The sequence below is a fragment of the Myxocyprinus asiaticus genome, chromosome 36 (assembly GCF_019703515.2).
Source record: "Myxocyprinus asiaticus isolate MX2 ecotype Aquarium Trade chromosome 36, UBuf_Myxa_2, whole genome shotgun sequence".
Taxonomy (NCBI): Eukaryota; Metazoa; Chordata; class Actinopteri; order Cypriniformes; family Catostomidae; genus Myxocyprinus; species Myxocyprinus asiaticus.
The window spans coordinates 25210638-25229811 of record NC_059379.1 but is presented as its reverse complement, the minus strand read 5'-3'; the positions used below and the strand labels follow the sequence as shown (position 1 = coordinate 25229811).

General features: G+C 39.3%; 1 protein-coding gene across 7 annotated transcripts in view; it reads left to right on the top strand.

Moving 5' to 3' along the window:
• Positions 1–19174, top strand: part of LOC127426797 (supervillin-like) — an 89238-nt gene that overhangs the window by 28565 nt on the left and 41499 nt on the right. For all 7 annotated transcript variants that reach the window (XM_051673836.1, XM_051673829.1, XM_051673830.1 and 4 more), the window contains 2 exons: positions 12853–12887; positions 16643–16704. In XM_051673836.1, coding sequence (XP_051529796.1) covers positions 12853–12887; positions 16643–16704 — 97 coding nt within the window. The remainder of the gene's footprint in view (positions 1–12852; positions 12888–16642; positions 16705–19174) is intronic.

Genomic DNA, 19174 nt, shown 5'->3' with positions numbered 1-19174 from the left:
TTTTGGCAAGTTGTTTAGGACATCTACTTTCTGCAAGACACAAGTAATTTTTCCAACAATTGTTTACAGACAGATTGTTTCAATTTTAATTGACTATATCGCAATTCCAGCGGGTCAGAAGTTAACTGTGCCTTTTAAGCAGCTTGGAAAATTCCAGAAAATGATGACAAGCCTTTAGACAATTAGACAATTAGCTTCTGATAGGAGGTGTACTGATTTGGATGTATTTTAAGACGTATCTTCAAACTCAGTGTCTCTTTTTGACATGTGAAAATCAAAAGAAGTCTGCAAAGAAAAAAGAAAATTGTGGACCTCCACAAGTCTGGTTCATCCTTGGGAGCCTGAAGGAACCACGTTCATCTGTACAAACAATAGTACGCAAGTATAAACACCATGGGACCACGCAGCCATCATACCGCTCAGGAAGGAGATGCATTCTGTCTCCTAGAGATGAACGTAGTTTTGTGCAAAAAGTACAAATCAATCCCAGAACAATAGCAAAGGACCTTGTGAAGATGCTGGAGGAAACAGGTAGACAAGTATCTATATCCACAGTAAAACAAGTCCTAGATTGACATAACCTGAAAGGCTGCTCAGCAAGGAAGAAGCCACTGCTCCAAAACTGCCATAAAAAAGCCAGACTACAGTTTGCAAGTGCATATGGGGACAAAGATCTTACTTTTTGGAGAAATGTCCTCTGGTCTGATGAAACAAAAATGGAACTTTTTGGCCATAATGACCATCGTTATGTTTGGAGGAAAAAGGGTGAGGCTTGCAAGCCGAAGAACACCATCCCAGCCGTGAAGCATGGGGGTGGAAGCATCATGTTGTGGGGGTGCTTTGCTGCAGGAGGGACTGGTACACTTCACAAAATAGATTGCATCATGAGGAAGGAAAATTATGTGGATATATTTAAGCAACATCTCAAGACACCAGCCATGAAATTAAATCTCGGTCCCAAATGGGTCTTCCAAATGGACAATGACCCCAAGCATACCTCCAAAGTTGTGGCATAACGGCATAAGGACAGCAAAGTCAAGGTATTGGAGTGGCCATCACAAAGCCCTGACCTCAGTCGGATTCCTCAATCTGAAAATGTTTGGGCAGAACTGAAAAAGCGTGTGCGAGCAAGGAGGCCTACAAACCTGACTCAGTTACACCAGTTCTGTCTGGAGGAATGGGCCAAAATTCCAGCAACTTATTGTGAGAAGCTTGTGGGAGGCTACCAAAAAGTTTGACCCAAGTTAAACCATTTAAAGGTAATGCTACCAAATGCTAACAAATTGTATGTAAACTTCTGACCCACTGGGAATGTGATGAAAGAAATAAAAGCTAAAATAAATAATTCTCTCTACTATTATTCTGACATTTCACATTCTTAAAATAAAGTAGTGATCCTAACTGACCTAAGACAGGGAATGTTTTCTACGATTAAATGTCAGGAATTGTGAAAAACTGAGTTTAAATGTACAGTTGATATAAAAAGTCTACACACCCCTGTTAAAACAGCAGGTTTTTGTGATGTAAAAAACAATGATGAATCATATCAGACTTTTTTCACCTTTTAATGTAAAAATTACAGCCTATGCAATGCCACTGAAAACCAAAGTGACACATTTCAGAGAAAAAAAATTAAAATAAAAAAACGTAACCGCATAAGTGTGCACATCCTTTTATAATTGGGTACGTGGCTGTGTTCAGAATCAACCAATCATCAAGCTCATGTGAAATAGTACACACCTGTCTTCACCTGAAGTGACTCTGATTAACTCCAAATAAATCTCAGCTGTTCTTGTAGGATTTTTCTGACATCTTCTTGGTTGCATGCTACTACTAGAGCCATGGGCCACAAAGAGCTTACAGAGCATCAACGGGATCTCATTGTTGAAAGGTATCGCTCAGGTGAGGGCAACAAAATCATTTCCAAGGCATTAGATATACCATGGACACAGTGAAGACAGTCATCAACAAGAGGAGAAAGTATGGCACAACAGTAACATTATCAAGAACAGGATGTCCCTCCAGAATTGATGAGAAGACAAAGAGAAAACTGGTCATGGAGGCTGTCAAGAGGCCTATAGCAACATTGAAGGAGCTACAGCTCTTTCTGGCAAGTACTGGTTGCTCCCTACATGTGACAACTATCTCCTGTATTCTTCATCTCTCTGGGCTATGGGGCAGGGTAGCAAGGCACAAGCCTTTTCTGACAAAAAAAACAAAAAACATCCAAGCCCTCAAAAACCTATATCCAGTCTCCCAAAACCATGTGGAAAAATGTTTTATGGTCTGATGAGACCAAGATTTAACTTTTTGCCCAAAATTGTAAAAGGTATGTTTGGCACAAAAACAACACAGCACATCAGCAAAAGAACACCATACCCACGGTGAAGCATGGTGGTGGCAGCATCATGCTTTGGGGCTGCTTTTCTTCAGCTGGAACTGGGGCTTTAATGAAGGTGGAGGGAATCCTGAATAGCTCCAAGTACCAGTCAGTTTTGGCACAGAACCTTCTGGCGTCTGCTAGAAAGCTGAAAATTAAGAGATCTTTCACCTTTCAGCATGACAATGATCCAAAGCACACATCCAAATCAACAAAAGAATGGCTTCAGCAAAAAAAGAGTAAAGTTTTGGAATGGCCCAGCCAGAGCCCAGACCTGAACCCTATAGAAAATCTGTGGGGAGATTTAAAGAGGGCCGTACACAGGAGATGCCCTCGCAATTTGACAGATCTGGAAAGTTTTTGCAAAGAAGAGTGGGAAAATATTTCCAAGTCAAGATGTGCCAAGCTAATAGACTCTTATCCAAACAGACTGAGTGCTGTAATAAAATCAAAGGGTGCTTCAACTAAGTATTAGTTCAGGGATGTGCACACTTATGCAGTTAGGTTATGTCACTTTGATTTTTAGTGGCATTGCATAGGTTGTAATTTTTACATTAAAGGTGCAAAAATTCTTATATGATTTATCTTTGTTTAATTTTTTACATCACAAAAACCTGCTGTTTTAACAGGGGTGTCTAGACTTTTTATATCCACTGTATTTGGCTAAGGTGTATGTAAACTTCTGACTTCAACTGTACACACTGCGACACGTTACGTACTGTATATTATGATTCAATACATCGTGAGCATCACATTTTCATCTCAAGTTGCAGCAAGCGTGCATGAGGCACAAGCGTTTCCGTGCAGCCAGGAGAAGTTTGAAACTACCTCTACCTGTTTTTCACGTGACTGACGGCACAGAGAAATACCAGTTTCAGAGTTTGTGCTTATTAACATGACCTGCTTTCTTATTATTTGAACTTTTAATAAAGGATTCATTACAGATATAATGCTGGGGTGTTTCCTTTAAAGATGCTCTGACATGCAAGTTTTACTTCAGCAGAACGCCAGCAGTCATTATTTCACAATGACACTGCTTCTGTATTAACTTATTTTGTATTTTTGTATTATAATTCCCTCATACTTTGCGATCTACATCACCTTAAGCTGTTTGGAAAGTTTGGAGTGTGTCTGGGCTGAGCTTTATTTTCTTTCTGTCCTCTGTCATGCACTAGAGCTGAAATGCTCCTCTTGCACGTCATCATTAAGAGTTTCAGTTGATCTAATGTTGCATTAAATGAGATTACACGACTATTCGACAACAAGTGTTTTTTGTTCGATAACGTCAACTAATCGTTTCAGCCCTACTGGTCGTGCTGTATGTTTATGGTTCACCAAAAAAAACTTTTCATGAGTTGTTCTTTTAGGAATCGAACTGTATTGGGCATGCTGTATGTTTTTGATTCACCAAAAAGAACAGTTTCATAAGAGTCATTCTTTCAGGAATTGGACTACAGTAGTCACGCTGCTGAGTAGAGTAAAACTGTGTTTTCTCCACATCAGAGGAAGAATGCGCATTCAAGATCCGTTAACAGAACCAAATGTTAAAGGTGTTTAAAAATGGAACCAATTCTTATTAAGAACGTGTTCTCGGTTCCTATCTGTATTTTAGTGCAGACAGATGTATATTTGACATCAAACTATGGTTCAAATCAAGCAATGTGGAAACAGCCTTGGATGTTTGAGAACTTCAGGGTCAGGGAGATTAGGCTGTACAGAGAGTCAATGCCAGCACACATCCTGCTGTTTTGACATCTGAGCTTTTTGTTTTGGTTTGAACTTAAAGAATCTCAGATAAAAAAGTTGAGTTTCACATTTCTGGGGAAATTACAAACATAGATATCATAAGCGAATGTGTGGGGGATCCGGAGGAGAAAGGATGGATAGGCAGCATAAATTTGCCAGTTGGGAATTGTTCTTGTATGAAGAACAGAGCAAAACTTTCTCTTTCTTGTTTGGCACTAATTCTCTATACTGAAGTATGTTGTGCTTTAATAGAGGGAAATGTGGGTATTTCTCACCTACACGAGTTTGGTGTCTGGCTTTTGTCCGAGTTGATCATTGCCTTTGCAAAGATTAAGATTGAAAGCATGAACATGAGCATGGCATGTTGACTTTATTCATTCTCAGACTCAACTATGACACGTCAAACCAGCCAGTCCTGCCCTGGCACGTCACCATTTTATCTTTTATTGTCTGTGTTGTATAGGTAAAGGTTGTGACAAAGTGAAAGTAAGGTTGAAAATTGTTGACACGGGCCAAATAGGATATTTTTATGAGGTGATGCCAGGTAGATCTTAGTTATTTACCCAGGTATGTTCTTGGGCAACTGGATTGCGTACAGTAGACACAATGGCGGTGTGGTTGATGTGACAATGTGCTAGTCTTGTCTGCTTACACAGAAACACAGAGTTTATAGCTGAAGTGTGTAATTTCTGTGCCACAGCATCACCAAATGGAATTGCAAACATAATCACTGTTATCAAACAGATTCTAGGGAACTTCCCCTGTCTTGCATTAGTGTTACAAACAGACAGTCCCACCCCAAACTCATGCTATTGGTCGAGTCAGTGTTTCTGTGTCAAACTCGGACTAGACTGACCGCTCAAAACAAACAGAGCAGTGTTTTAATAGCACCACAGTGTTACACTTTCAGGTGTAATCAAGCTATAAAAGGCTTACTTATAGTTATCTCTGCATATTAAGTTGGGATATGAGAAAGAATTGACCCTTCGCTAAGCTCCGCCCTCCTTGGTTACCGTTGCTCGCTCTGATTAGCTCTGCAGAACTCCCCATTGGAATGAATTGGAGATTGTCGTGATCGATGTGGTTTTTGGCTAAATATTCTCATAAAGGGAATGGATAATATTTATACATGGACTGGCGTGAAGAGTGACATTGTAATGCATATTTATCTGAAGTTTTGTAAAAGAAATGGTTAAATTACACAGTAATTTGATTAAAAACTGTCGAGACTGTGAATCAGAATCAAGGCAAACGATTATTACGGTCACTTGAAAAGAGAAACTTTAATTTAATAGCGATTACACATCTAATAACATTAGCTTAAGTGAACAGAGCTGTTTATAAGGTCTCATAATACACTCATTTTGATGCTGTGAACTGTTTATTTACTATCGCTTTTACTAAGACTTGAATCAATACATAAATTAATTAACGTTTAGTTATTAGCTTTAATTTACCTTGGAGCAAATGTAGGTGTTGTTGCAGATGTTATTTGTTCATTTGGGAATGAGGGCTGACACAGTTTAGTCCATAACATACTATTCTCCAGATTGGTAAAATACGCTGGCTATCACCCCTGGAGTTCGCTAGTTCGAATCCCAGGGCGTGCTGAGTGACTCCAGCCAGGTCTCCTAAGCAACCGAATTGGCCCGGTTGCTAGGGAGGGTGGAGTCACATGGGTAACCTCCTCGTGGTCGCTATAATGTGGTTCCTTCTCGGTGGGGCGCCTGGTGAGTTGAGCGCGGATGCTGTGGTGGGTTGTGTGAAGCCTCCACACGCGCTATGTCTCCGTGGTAACGCGCTCAACAAGCCACGTGATAAGATGCGTGCAACTGGGATTCATCCTCCGCCACCCGGATTGAGGCGAATCAAGCATAATCAACCACGAGGACTTAAAAGCGCACTGGGAATCGGGCATTCCGAATTGGGTGAAAAAGGGTAAAAAAAAAATAAAAAATAAAAAAAATAAATTGCATGTATCCTCTCTGGGTTACTTGTGTCACTATTTCAAATGACCCAGCAACAACGTGTTTTAATTTTTTTATTATTATTATTATTATTATTATTATTATTTCGATTAAATCCAGTTTAAAAGCACTCAAAACACATTACCCCATAGGCTGTCATTGGATAATAGCAAACGTATGTCAGAGTAATGGCAGCAGGGTAACAGTTGCTAAGACAGGATTTGTCAGAAGCGCTTTTAAGGCATGGCTTAGCAAAGGGTAAATTTTAACATAGAAAAAAATAATCATCAGCTGTAAACTCGATGTTTTTCCCTCGCTGTTACGTGGTGCGCAACGACAGCTAGTAATTGACGAAATGTTACAGCCATCATAAAGTGCTTGCGTTGAAGAATGACAAAGAAAGAAGCAAAATAAAGAGAAATACAACAGATGAGAGTCATTAAAGAGTGAGTAATCTTTTGAGGTGTTTGCTTCCTTTTAGCTCCCCTACAGCGTTTGCAGTAAACACTTGTAATTTGCGATCCTGTGGAAATCTTCCAAGCAGTGCATAGCAGCGCTACGTAAGTGAACAGATGGTGTAAACAAAGAAATTCGAATAGGGAATTTTTGTTTACTTCTCATCTGTTCACCGTTATACAACAAATCATGTGGTCATGCCATAAACCCCCCTAGGTAAAGTTACAAATACAAGAATGTTGCATTGCTTTAATATTTGGGGTTATTACATAGCTCAAACCACCCCGCACTGTTCTAGAGATTGATAAATGTATGAGATGGATGAAATTAGATGTTTTGATTCCCTCCAGAAATGAAAAAAATGAAAGAATCACTTCAAAGGGGACTCCAAGAGAGAGTTGCCGAAGCCAGCATATATTTGAGGAGCTGGAAGCAGCACGACAGAGATTTATGTGTACCTATGTAACTCTGCCCTTTGTAAATATATCCAGCATGTCTAATAGGGCTCAGCTGCAGGTTGCCTGTGCTGTCAGTGCTGTTCTTTATGAATGAATGAGTTAGAGAACTCTGCACTTCTATACTGTATCGCCTACTCTTTTATCAAATGTTTTTATTTCCTCTGCCCTCTCATATAGGGCTCGGTGACATTTAAAAAAAAAATATTATATAAACATTTTTCAGCCTTTTCACCCAATTTGATGGAAGGTCTATACCTTTTTTATATTTAGGCTGGGCTCTGTTTATATTTTATATTCTCTGAAATGGCTTAAAAGGGTGTGTGGTTTTTTGTTTTTGTTTTTTTTGGTTTGAAGAGGAACCATCATATCAACCTAACACCCGTTATAGGCAAGTAGATTCAAAAATGTTTAATGCAAGCAGATGCTGTAAAAATCAACTGAACATTAATCACTAAATGAGCACATAGAAGAATACGTATTCATTTTCATTCAATCAACTCTAACAGTTTTTGCTGATAAAGTTTAAATCAGAGATGCTATTTAAACATTTCTTTCCTCATATTCTTACACTTGCAAGTTGGAGACAGGGATAGGTTGTGCAGTTAGTCTAATGGCACGTTCTTTAGGAAACTTAATAAAAAGCACATTGAAATCATAAAGATAATCACAGTGTTGCATAATCGACAGTGAAGTCATCACAAATATTTTGTGAACATTTGATATATCACTTAGATCTAATCTCTTTGGTTTTCTCTTTTCCCTCCTTCCAGTTCCACTTTTGTTGTATTACCTTTTTTTATTCTTTCTATTCCATCTTTTTTCTTTCATTCTTCCTTGGTTTTCTGTTGAACAGAATGAATTTGTCCACGTCGATCTATCTATTGGGTCATTTTAAGGCATTTTTTGGTCATGGCTGGATGTCCAGTGGATAGTTCCCACAATTCTAGAACTTCTTGTCACATTCATCCAATCAACATTGAGGAGAGTCAGTGTTATTGAGTCAGAAACATTGTAAAAATGTAAACGTGTAGTATAAAGCCTTAAAGACCCCATGATTTGGCTAGACAATCTTGTCCCTGTGCTTGTTCTGATATGTCTGAAATGACTAAATACGACATTGAAGTATAAAAACTTTGCTAACAATATTTTGCAACAACTAATAACATTGAGTCTAATGCAGACTTTCTGTCATTATTTGAAGAAACTTTGAATACAAATTTAATTTGTACAATCAAGGATTGAACCAGACCTCCAAATAGGAAAAAAAGTCACTGTACGAAATTCAAACTTGGTGTGAGGGAGTTCAAAGAGATGTATTTTAAAAATGTTCGGACCAAAAATTTTGGTTTGAATATGCACTTACTGTAAATTTGGCAATTGCATTTGCCTACATGGTTATGATAGTTAGAAGCCTTTCCCCCAGTGAAGCATCTCTTAAACATTTATGTCATGCTTCTCTAGCAATAATCTTTACACAGAAGGCATTTTGTCTGTTTCTTAGAAATGATCTTCTGTAGACTCATTGTAACACAACACAGTCTAGTCTCCCTGGGAAAAGGAAACTGTATGAGCTCTGATGGACCTCATTTTACAGTTAAACCATCTTTTATTTTTGACAGGAATGACAATGAGGCTGTGAGGGATAGACCTATAGGGGCAGATTCACTAAATAGTTGCGCCAGTTTTCACATGGTATTTCAGTGCGAAAACCTGCGTCTTATTCACTAACCATCCGCAATCTTAGCAGGCGCAATCAGCACTGAAATTGCTCTGCATCTTGAGTATTTAAATGAAGTCATTGTAATTCCGTGCAATCATGCCTCATTCCTATGTAAATTAGGCACATTGTAGATTGCGCTTCATTCACAAAAATTGCCTGGTGCAGATTGTGCTAATACAGTGAATGAAACAAGGCGGTAAAATGAATTTAATTTAAAAGTGATGTTAGTGTACATTTTCAACCAATGATATCAGTAGTAATTCATAAAATAATGATCAAATGATGGAGAAGAGCGTTATAGCCTGGCATATATCCAGATGCGTGGTGTAGTCAAGCGCACTTTCGCCAAGTTTAAGAGATGATTTAGTCTTCTGGATCACAGTAGTGCAGTGATCATGTACAGTCCCGGCAGAATGTGTCAAATATGGTGGTCTGCTGCATCCTCAGAAATATAGTGCTCAGAATCGGCCCGCAAAATCGGAATTACGTGTGCAAATTGCATTTGCGCTGTTGGCTGATCTGCATAATTCCTTTAGTGAATGGGGCGCTAAACCAGTGCAGAGAGCATGTGCTAATAAATAGCGCATTTACCGGGCGAAATTAATTCTTAGTGAATTCCCACCATGCAGCGTCTTCAATGGGTTGTATTTTTGTTTAAAGTGTTTTGGATCGTTCTGCTGATGAAATCCAAAATTTTCAAAAAACTCCAAAAAACATGAATTATAGAAAAATTAGATGCGATCTAGGAGCTTTATACTGTTTTTTTATTTTTTAAATGATCTATTTTGAACATCATTGTGCTGTTATTTTCCTGAGATGCAGATGTGATGCTCCTGTTCTACCCACTCCGTACGGGACTTGAACTGGCGTCTCCGGCATGGGAGGCGGGTGCGCTAACAAGGAGGCTAAAGGCTACAGCCTCTAGCATCAGTCGCTAGTGCACCTCTTGAGGTCAGGAGAGTGAGGTTTATACACATTGCACAGCTATCGATCAGCTGGCCACCATTACACTCACCCCCCTAAACCCCACTCCCGTCCGGGTCACGGCACCATTGTGACGCTTCTGTTCTACCCGCTCCATACGGGACTGGAACCGGCATCTCCGGCATGGGAAGCGGGTGCACTAACAAGGAGGCTAAAGGATACAGCCTCTAGCGTCAGTCGCTAGTGCACCTCTTGAGGTCAGGAGAGTGAGGTTTATACACATTGCACAGCTATTGATCAGCTGGTCACCGTTACACTCACCCCCCTAAACCTCACTCCCATCCGGGTCATGGCACCATTGTGACGCTCCTGTTCTACCCGCTCCGTACGGGACTGGAACCGGCATCTCCGGCATGGGAGGCGGGTGTGCTAACAAGGAGGCTAAAGGCTACAGCCTCTAGCGTCAGTCGCTAGTGCACCTCTTGAGGTCAGGAGAGTGAGGTTTATACACATTGCACAGCTATCGATCAGCTGGCCACCTTTACACAGACAATAAACATATAAGCTCTGCTCCTAAACCTAGTGTGCCTACTGCCTACATAGGAAGCTACAGAATGGGTCCTTATGTTAAAAAAGCTAGACGCCACAACAAGTGGAACAGAACGCAGGTGTTGCGAGATGCATATTTAAGTGCATTCCTCATTAAAAAAGTTTTACTCCAGAAGAAATTGTTATTTTGAAACATGTAAAAATTCATGACAACTCTCATCAGATGAAGACACCAGTCATATAAGTAATCTTATAAAAGCTATTTTATTCTACATGGAGAGGTTCCCCTCATGGGGGATGCTATGTTAGGATCACATGACCAGAATAAAAATACTCGCTTAATTTTAGTAATCACCCTGTTATTGGACAATTTTTAGTAAATATAAACAATGGCATTGGTAAATAAAAACTATTGATTTTGAATGATGCTGCATCCATGCTGTTAAGTGTCACTGTAAGTCAGAGATGACACTGAAATACGTCCTTCTAGTGCATGTTTATATAGAAAAACAACATGCACAAAAAAATGCATTCGGTGTGTACGATTTGGAATAATCTACATAAGGCAGTAACTTTGTGTGCCATCCCAATAACACGCTACATGGGATACTCGACTAGAAAATTGATGTTCAGTAGGGCTGGGCTATATGGCCAAAAATATTATCACGATATTCTTTTTCATACCGTTCGATATCGATATTTATCACAAAATACATTCACATTTACATATTGCACATTTTTTCAAAATAGTTTTTTTACATTGGGGACCCAGTGACAGCCAAAACAGTGGGGTCTGAGGGATCTTTTTTTTTTTTTTTCTCCCCAATTTGGAATGTCCAATTTCCAATGCACTCTAAATCCTCATGGTGGCGTAGTAACTCGCTTCAATCCGGGTGGGGGAGGGCGAATCTCAGTTGCCTCCGCATCTGAGACTGTCAATCCACGCGTCTTATCACGTGGCTTGTTGAGCACGTTACCGTGGAGACATAGCGCGTGTGGAGGCTTCAGGCTATTCTCTGAGGCATCCACGCACAACTCGCCACGTGCCCCACCGAGAGCGAGAACCACATTATAGTGACCATGAGGAGGTTACCCCATGTGACTCTACCCTCCCTAGCAACTGGGCCAATTTGGTTGCTTAGGAGACCTGGCTGGAGTCGTTCAGCACGCCCGGGATTCGAACTCACGACTCCAGGGGTGGTAGTCAGCATCAATACTCGCTGAGCTACCCAGGTCTGAGGGATTTTAAAATATTAACATATTTTAGTGTTTGTCAATTGAGTGCAGTTGGATATGAATGTTAAAAGATCATCTGTTCGTTTTGAAGCATAATGTCAGTAGTCCAGTATTTGTTTGAATATTTTTATATTCAAATTATATATTTTAATATTTCTTTAAATTCAGAAACCCAAATATGGGGGTATAGAAGCCCTTGTGACTGAGGAATGATACTGTATGGGGGTTCAGGGGTATCCCCTGAGAGAAAATTTAGAAAATACAAAAGTCTGAATGGACTGTTTTTATATTTTTATTGAATTGAGACAGATTAGGCCACCAACTAGTAATTTTATTGTCTTTCCTTGTCATCCATGCCAGATATGATTAATTTTCACAAAATTAGAACAGAAATATATTTGTTTATTATTGAAGGCTCGTAACTTAATGATTAATAAAGCTTTATTTAGAAGGAAAAACCATTATGGTCTAAAGGCGATTTGGAACCATGTTAACTTAAGCGGCGCCTCATGTCTACTCACATAAGGGGAAATGAGGCAACACATGGGGAGTGGGACAGGGCATTAAATGAAGCATGTTCGGTGCTAGAGAAAAATATTCAAGAATGCAGTGCAAAAAGATCAGAGCTTGTTTACACAGCACTGTTGATTTTTAGAATCTCGCCTCATCCGTCATCTTGGATGAATTTTTTTACAATCCTCTGATTGCTTTCTCAGCAAAGGATACATGCGATGCTGCGTTAGTATTTGTCCAAAATTAGGTATCTTAGGAGGCAACATAATTAAGATTCCTACCTTGTGGAACAAATTTTGCATTAAGAGCATTTTTATGATGCCTTAAAATGCTGTGTCTGTAGGCAGCTCCCTATGTTTTTGAACAGAGCAGTTGTCTCTCTAATGTATGCCTTTCCTTGATTTTAGATGTTTTCACTTCTTTTGTTCTACTTGCTTAAATTTGGCAGCGTTATGGACCAAGAACATTTTAATTATGCTGTAGACCGCCATTCTCCATCATAGTTTATTTTTCATAGCCTAACAAAGTCCCTATAGGCTGATCAAACAGTCAGCTACGAGGAGTCGTGGAGCCAACACAACGATAAAGGAATCAAGCGTGACTTCACAAGGTCTAGATTGCCCTGTAGTTAGACTTTTTCAGAAACCGCATACCTCATCGCAATGCTTGAATAATGCTTTACTGATGGGCTGCATTTATCATGTGTAGTGTACACTTTCTCATGCGTTTATCTACCACTGTGCACTGTCCTTATCTGACTTATAGAGGACAATGGAAGTGTTGTGAGGGGGTGGCTAAGCAGGGATAAGGGTTTCAGGTGAAGCCGTGTCATCTTTTGTGTTGTTGCCACATATTAATCTATGAGCTCATTAATCTTTGCCTTTCTCTCTGTCTGTCTTACAGTCCGTTGGAAGCAGAGGAAGCCCAGAAGCCAAAGGGTAAGTCTCGTCCCTTTCATTCGCTTCAAAGAACCTCTTTGTGAAACACAGAGCTCCTTTCTTGTGGCTCCATTGTGTCACACTCTTCCTTTTTAAAAGAGTGGAAAGACATTGCTTTTCACACATACAGCTGGAGAGAATCTTGTGAAACACACAAACAGGCTCACAACACAGATGTGCGCTTATTCAATGAGCTTGGTCAGATCCAAGATAGCCATTTTTCGAGGGCAGTCATACTTAATGTCGGGGCCCCAGGTGGGGAATTTCCATGTTAACACCTTGTCTACATTGTAGCGATGCGATGCAGAAAACTAGAACTATCCCTATCGCAAACGAGCATTGTGTTGTTGGACAGTGTGGACAGCCTCGTTAATTTTAATGGGAGCATTCAAGTTTTGTTGCATGCTCGCTTAGTGTACAGTACTAAAACAATAATTTGTGTTTTTAAAACGTCATGTAAATGCTTTAGTCTGACTGAAATCATACCAGTCCAATCCTTGTGTAGTCGGAATATACAGTAGGCCTAAATAATGCGTTTGTAGCTTGGCTTCGTCCAGCTTGTAATCGAACCACAGTTGGCCTCGGCTTTGCTCCACAAAGACAGAGGTAACTTGCTGCATATACTGTATTTCTTCCATCATATTTGATTATGTATTGCACCATGTTTACTTGAACAAACAGATGAAGACTGTAGCTTGACTATGCAAAAACCTTGATTATAACTCAAAGGGTGTTGAATCGAATTACTATGAAAAGAGCACTGTCCTTGACTTTACAGAAGAACTATAGTGAAACTGTTTTCTTAAATCTGAAGCATACAAGATTGTGTTTGAAGAATGTTTGCAACCATGGCTGTGACTTGCGAAGTTAACATATTGGAAGCACTATGCATTTTTTAATCCATTTATTGTAAGTGCAAATAAGGTTTAAATATTTAAATTCAGGGGCCGTTTACACGACAACGTTTTCAACTAAAAACGGAAAACTTTTTATTCGTTTTGGCTGTTTGTTTACACAACAACGGCGTTTTGGGGCCTGAAAACGCAAACTTTTAAAAACGGGTTTCAAAGTGCAAGTTTTTGAAAATGATGCCGTTATCGTCTCCGTGTAAACATACAGAAACGCGAATTTGTGAAAGCGATGACGTCATACGCACGTGCATTACGTGTTCAGTCTATAGGCATGCACGCGAATACTTCAAAACAATGCGCAAGACATTCAAAACTACAGTGGACTACAGGACTGTGTTTGTGCTGCTCAAGATTTTGAGTTTATTGACGCTTCTCCAGCAAAGTGTAGATTTACTGCATCACTACTACGACCAGCGATCGCCATCTTCATTGTTTGTATTCACCGCTCTGTGGAAGAATGCTTATGTGCGCAGGCGCGTAGTGTTTCTTTACGAAGTGACATCGCCAGCTACTGGCCAGGCATGCATAATACAGCGTTTTTAGTTGTTTTCATGGATCTGTGTGAACGGGGATTGTTTTGACAACGTTGTCGTCTGTACGCGAAACTTTTCAAAAACGCAAAGGAAAAACTTTTCCGTTTTTAGTACATCGTTGTCGTGTAAACATACCCTCAGATTGAATATTTTGTTCTGGAAAATATAGAATTTTTTAAAGACTTTTTAAATAAATTTTAATCAGTACTTATGAAGGTTTTGATAAATTAGGTGATACAAATGTAGCTGTTTGTTGTCTTTGGTTGTTGGTTACTGCACATTTTAAAACGAATTAAAAGTGAAGTATGACTTCTCTTACCAGGTAATTTTTTTTGGCCCTTGGTCACCCAGCATTTTCTAAAAGTGGCCCCTATGCAAAGTAATTTGAGTATCCTTGATTTAAGGGGTTGTTTGAGTTTCTGTGCTGTATTATATTTCTCTCCTTTATGACATGTTCCTCAGAGAGTACAATGAGATGAAGTCATTTGTTTGAATGTGTGAACTCAGCAAATTTAAGGATTTGTCCACATCACTGAAAGCTCTATTCAGCTTGCATTTCTATGTAAAATCAACCCACCCCTTGAGGATCAAAAGCAATCTGATTGACAATACAGTCAAAAACAGGAAGGTCAAACTGACAAAGGCCAATATTGTCATCGGTTTTAACAGAGCTGACTCATGGACCACCTCCAATTGTTGTACTGCATTATTAAAACAGACACAGAAAATACATAATCACTCTGCACATATAACTCAGACACTTAACCTGCTGCACAGAGAGCAGTTCAAGGGAATAAACTTAGGTGAAAACTGGTTCTTATAAAAGGCAGAGTTCTGAGTGGGAAAACAACAGGAATTGTTAATTGCAAAGTGAAATTGATGCTTACATTTTCAGAGGTGTTCTGGACCATATTCTTTTGCATGGGTGACAGGGCTTATAGGGGGTTTGGGGTTTCCCATTTAGTGCTGATAACCTTCTTGGAAGCTCATCGGAGACCCAAAGTGGCTCATCTAATCCACCAAAGTAGCATAGGAGGTTTTCCCTCAGAATGATGTAAAGTATCAGCTAGAGAAAGACGAATGCTCATGCAGTTCATGCGTTTTCACTCACAGAGAGAGAGAGAAGGAAAAAGGAGTGGATTTTCTCAGTTATGTGTGATACAAACCTAACGGCAGTGTTGCAGATCATGGTTGACAAATGGTTGCAATAGCTAAACAACAGGCCCATTTCTGGCTTCCCTTTGCTTAAAGCTGAAGTGTGTAATTTCTGTGACTCTAGTGGCACCAAATGGAAATGCATAAACAATTGCTGATTCCCAAACACTCCCACCATCTTCCATTGGGAAGCCAAACAGATAGTCCCGTCCCAAACTCACGCAATTGGTTGAGCCAATGTTACTTTTCGGGCTTGTCGGGATACACAAACAAACAGCTTTTGATGGCGCCACAGTGTTTACACTTTTCGGGGGAAACAACCTACCAATGACTTGCTTATATTTGGCATATTAAGCATTATAATATCGAAAAAATTACACACTTCACTTTTAATATCACAAACGTCTGTTTGATGCTCCGAACTATTTAACAGTATGAAGAGAGCCAAAGCAAGTGTACTGTAAGTGTGCAAGCGTGGTTATGTTAGCTTCCAAGTTGTCAATATATTTTTACCATTTTGGCTTTTACAGAGGTGATGTAACGTTTGCCTTCCAACATAATGTTTAGTTAAACATTTTACTGAACATGCAAACTGTGCCACTCCATAACGTTTTTAGGCTTGGATCAAACAACCGTTTTCGACTGGTTGTGTCGCAATCGTTCATGCATTACCAGTGCATGTGTGCTCATAAAGGACCATATCTCTCAAACTCATTTTCAAACATTTGCTTTTTCCCAGAGAACTGATCTTATCCTTTCACTGAACAGGTGGTTTTCGTATGGCATATTTCGTGGTATTTCTTTGGGGTCTAATCAGTGTGCTGGTGTCAAGAGTAGTAACGATAAGTGTTTATAGAAGAGCATAAGCTAATGTGTGTTTGTGTGAGTGTGAAGGTCTCTGTGTAAGAGGGCAACTTTTCTATTGAATCGCAAAACCAAAACAAACTGAGAAACTATCCTCATGGGGGACTGACTTCATCAGTGCATTTGATATTGTATGCAGTACGAGTAAAGTTTATTCCAGGCATGTTGAAACAAAACAAAACAAAAACAGATGGGCAACGACTTCAGATGAACTGATGGCCTGAACTGCTGCGTGTATACATGTGTGTTTGTGCACGCTCTGACATTTCTTTGTGTTTGTGTGTGTTGACAGATGACAGGAAAGCAGATGACGATGCCAAAACCTGTGTGCCTGCCAAGACGTCTCTTTCAAAAGTAAGTGCTCTCTGTCCTTAAACGCTGTAATAGACATCTGATCCGGCTGCCACCATGCGTTATCTCTCCTCTCATTCTCTTTTTCTCTTAAACAAATTCACACCATTGTTTGAGCCAGACATTGACCAGACAGCTCAATCACAATGCCACAGTGTATACTGTATACACTGATTGTAAGTCAACCTATGAATGGCCTAGTTTTACAGTGATTGTCTCTGCAAATTACATTGGGATAATAAAAATTAAGGAAAAAAAATACACACTTTTTCTTTAATTCCTGACCTGTAAAGCAGTTTATATTTAAAACATTAAGTGATCTGATAGCATATAAAAACTCTTTAAAAAAAAATAAATAAAAAAACAGTTTATTTGCGTGACAGAGAGCCACAGCTTCACAACCCAAAGACAAAGTTGTGTCTTTCCTTTCATGTTATGATTAAGATGTAGGCGTCACGTTATAGAAGACATCTGGTCATCTAATTTCATGACAGGAAATGAATTGTGAGTAGCTTTACACTGAATTAAAAGGATTGCTGTCTGCTGAGCTCTGCAGATGTCCTGAATGGAGCTGTCTGTAATGCCGTTCAGCTGTGTCAGTGTATCGTTATAAGAATGTCTGAAAGCTTGACTTGAAGATGTCCAGGTGTGCTCAAGGACAGTTGAGAGAAAACACTATATATTTTGTACCCAGAATGTTTTGGCTCCACACGCAAGGCTCAATATATCTTTTCGCTGTCAAGAGACCGTAGGAGTGGATTCACAACCCTTCAGATGTCTTCTTTAGCACTAAATAATACATGTAATACATTATCATATTTTTTTGTCTAATTAAAGTCTTGTTTGAAAAAGGGAACAATCTAGATTTTTCCTAGCTGCATGTGTGACGAGAATTCTGAAGTCTGGAAGAGGAATGTTCAGCGTTCAAAACAAGCTAAGCTCTCCCAACAGCATCTGTGGCATGCAGTCAGTTTTACAATTTTGTAAAAGCAAACAAAAATAATATATACAATAATGCACTTACAGTGGAAGTCTATGGGGAAAGGCATTACAGAGGGTTTAATAAATGCACAGAAATATGCAACTCATACTTGTGTTAATATTGTCTCGTATTTTTCCTATTGTGCTATTTGCGCTGTAAATTTCTAAAACGTTTTTTACTGTAAATAGTAGGGATGTGTCCGAAGCTGAATACCTTATTCGGAAAGGCACGAATAATGACTTCAAAATGAATAACGGATTCATTCGAATAATATAAAAAGATATTTGGATAAAGGATAAAGTGTCATTTTAAATAAACATACAAAATTACCAATATTACTAAAGTGTAAACCTTATGAATGAAAATGATCATGTTGTGATTTCAGATCAGATGCGCACGATCTCATCTCCGTTTGCAGTCTCTGTTAATTGTGCGCGTCTGGAGCTTATCAAGTGGATCGTTAACTAAGATACGACATCATATACACTTTCCAATTCTTGAAATGTCTAGGTTTCCATCCAACTATTTTTATGCGCATTTGAAATTGCGTCTAAGAAATCCTGAATGGAAACGCTTGATATGCGCATAAATTGTCTAAATTTGCTTAAAAATGTATGCGCTAGACAGGTGGATTTTCTAGAGTTTCGCATAAGTCATAATGTGCATTGAGGTGATGGAAACAGTTTATTCGCACAACGATGACGTGTTTTGACCATTTATGCACATAAAGCGCGACGGCAAACCGCTCTTAGGTTGGTGTTGGTGTGCGAGAGCAAAACGAAAGCTCAGACATCAGCACACAATTCTTTGAACACAGCCCGTGACATTCAGAAGTGTTTAACCCACAACTGGTCCTCACAATCAGCCAGAACAGTTTTGTGCACGGCCGCTACCAGGTATACGGAGGCTGGCGGCGTAAAAGCCATTTCAGCACTCATTCTGTGGTGTCTCCCGGCAGGCAGCATTTAATAAAATGATTTATACTTGCTCCTATTCTGCATATAACTCTCCCCTCATGACAAGGTGGACTCCTTTAAAACAATGCGCATGACGCAGTAAATGGAAACACGCAACGACTTGCTTTTTCTTAAGTTGAAATGCGCTTTAAAAATTTGAAACATTTTGGATGAAAACCCAGCCTATATTTATGTATCACACAATTCACACGTGATTCCCATGTATTCATTTATATCCTAAACCTGAGCGCAATGTTAAATTCCTGAACTGAAGTGATGATTTCACATCAGAGCCCGTCTCTCCATCTTTTAAAGTTGACCACATTTATGTCCACATCAGCGATTTAATAAAATGATCTAGTTAAGACTTTATTCTGAAAAAAAAAGTAAAAATGCTCCATAAAGGTTTAAATGCTCCATATAGTATTCATCTATTTGGAATATTCCTCCTTATGTAAAATGAAGAAACTGAAACTTGATCTGTCTTTTTTCTTCTTCTTTAAACTGTGCTACCTCTGGTAAGGTGCTATATACA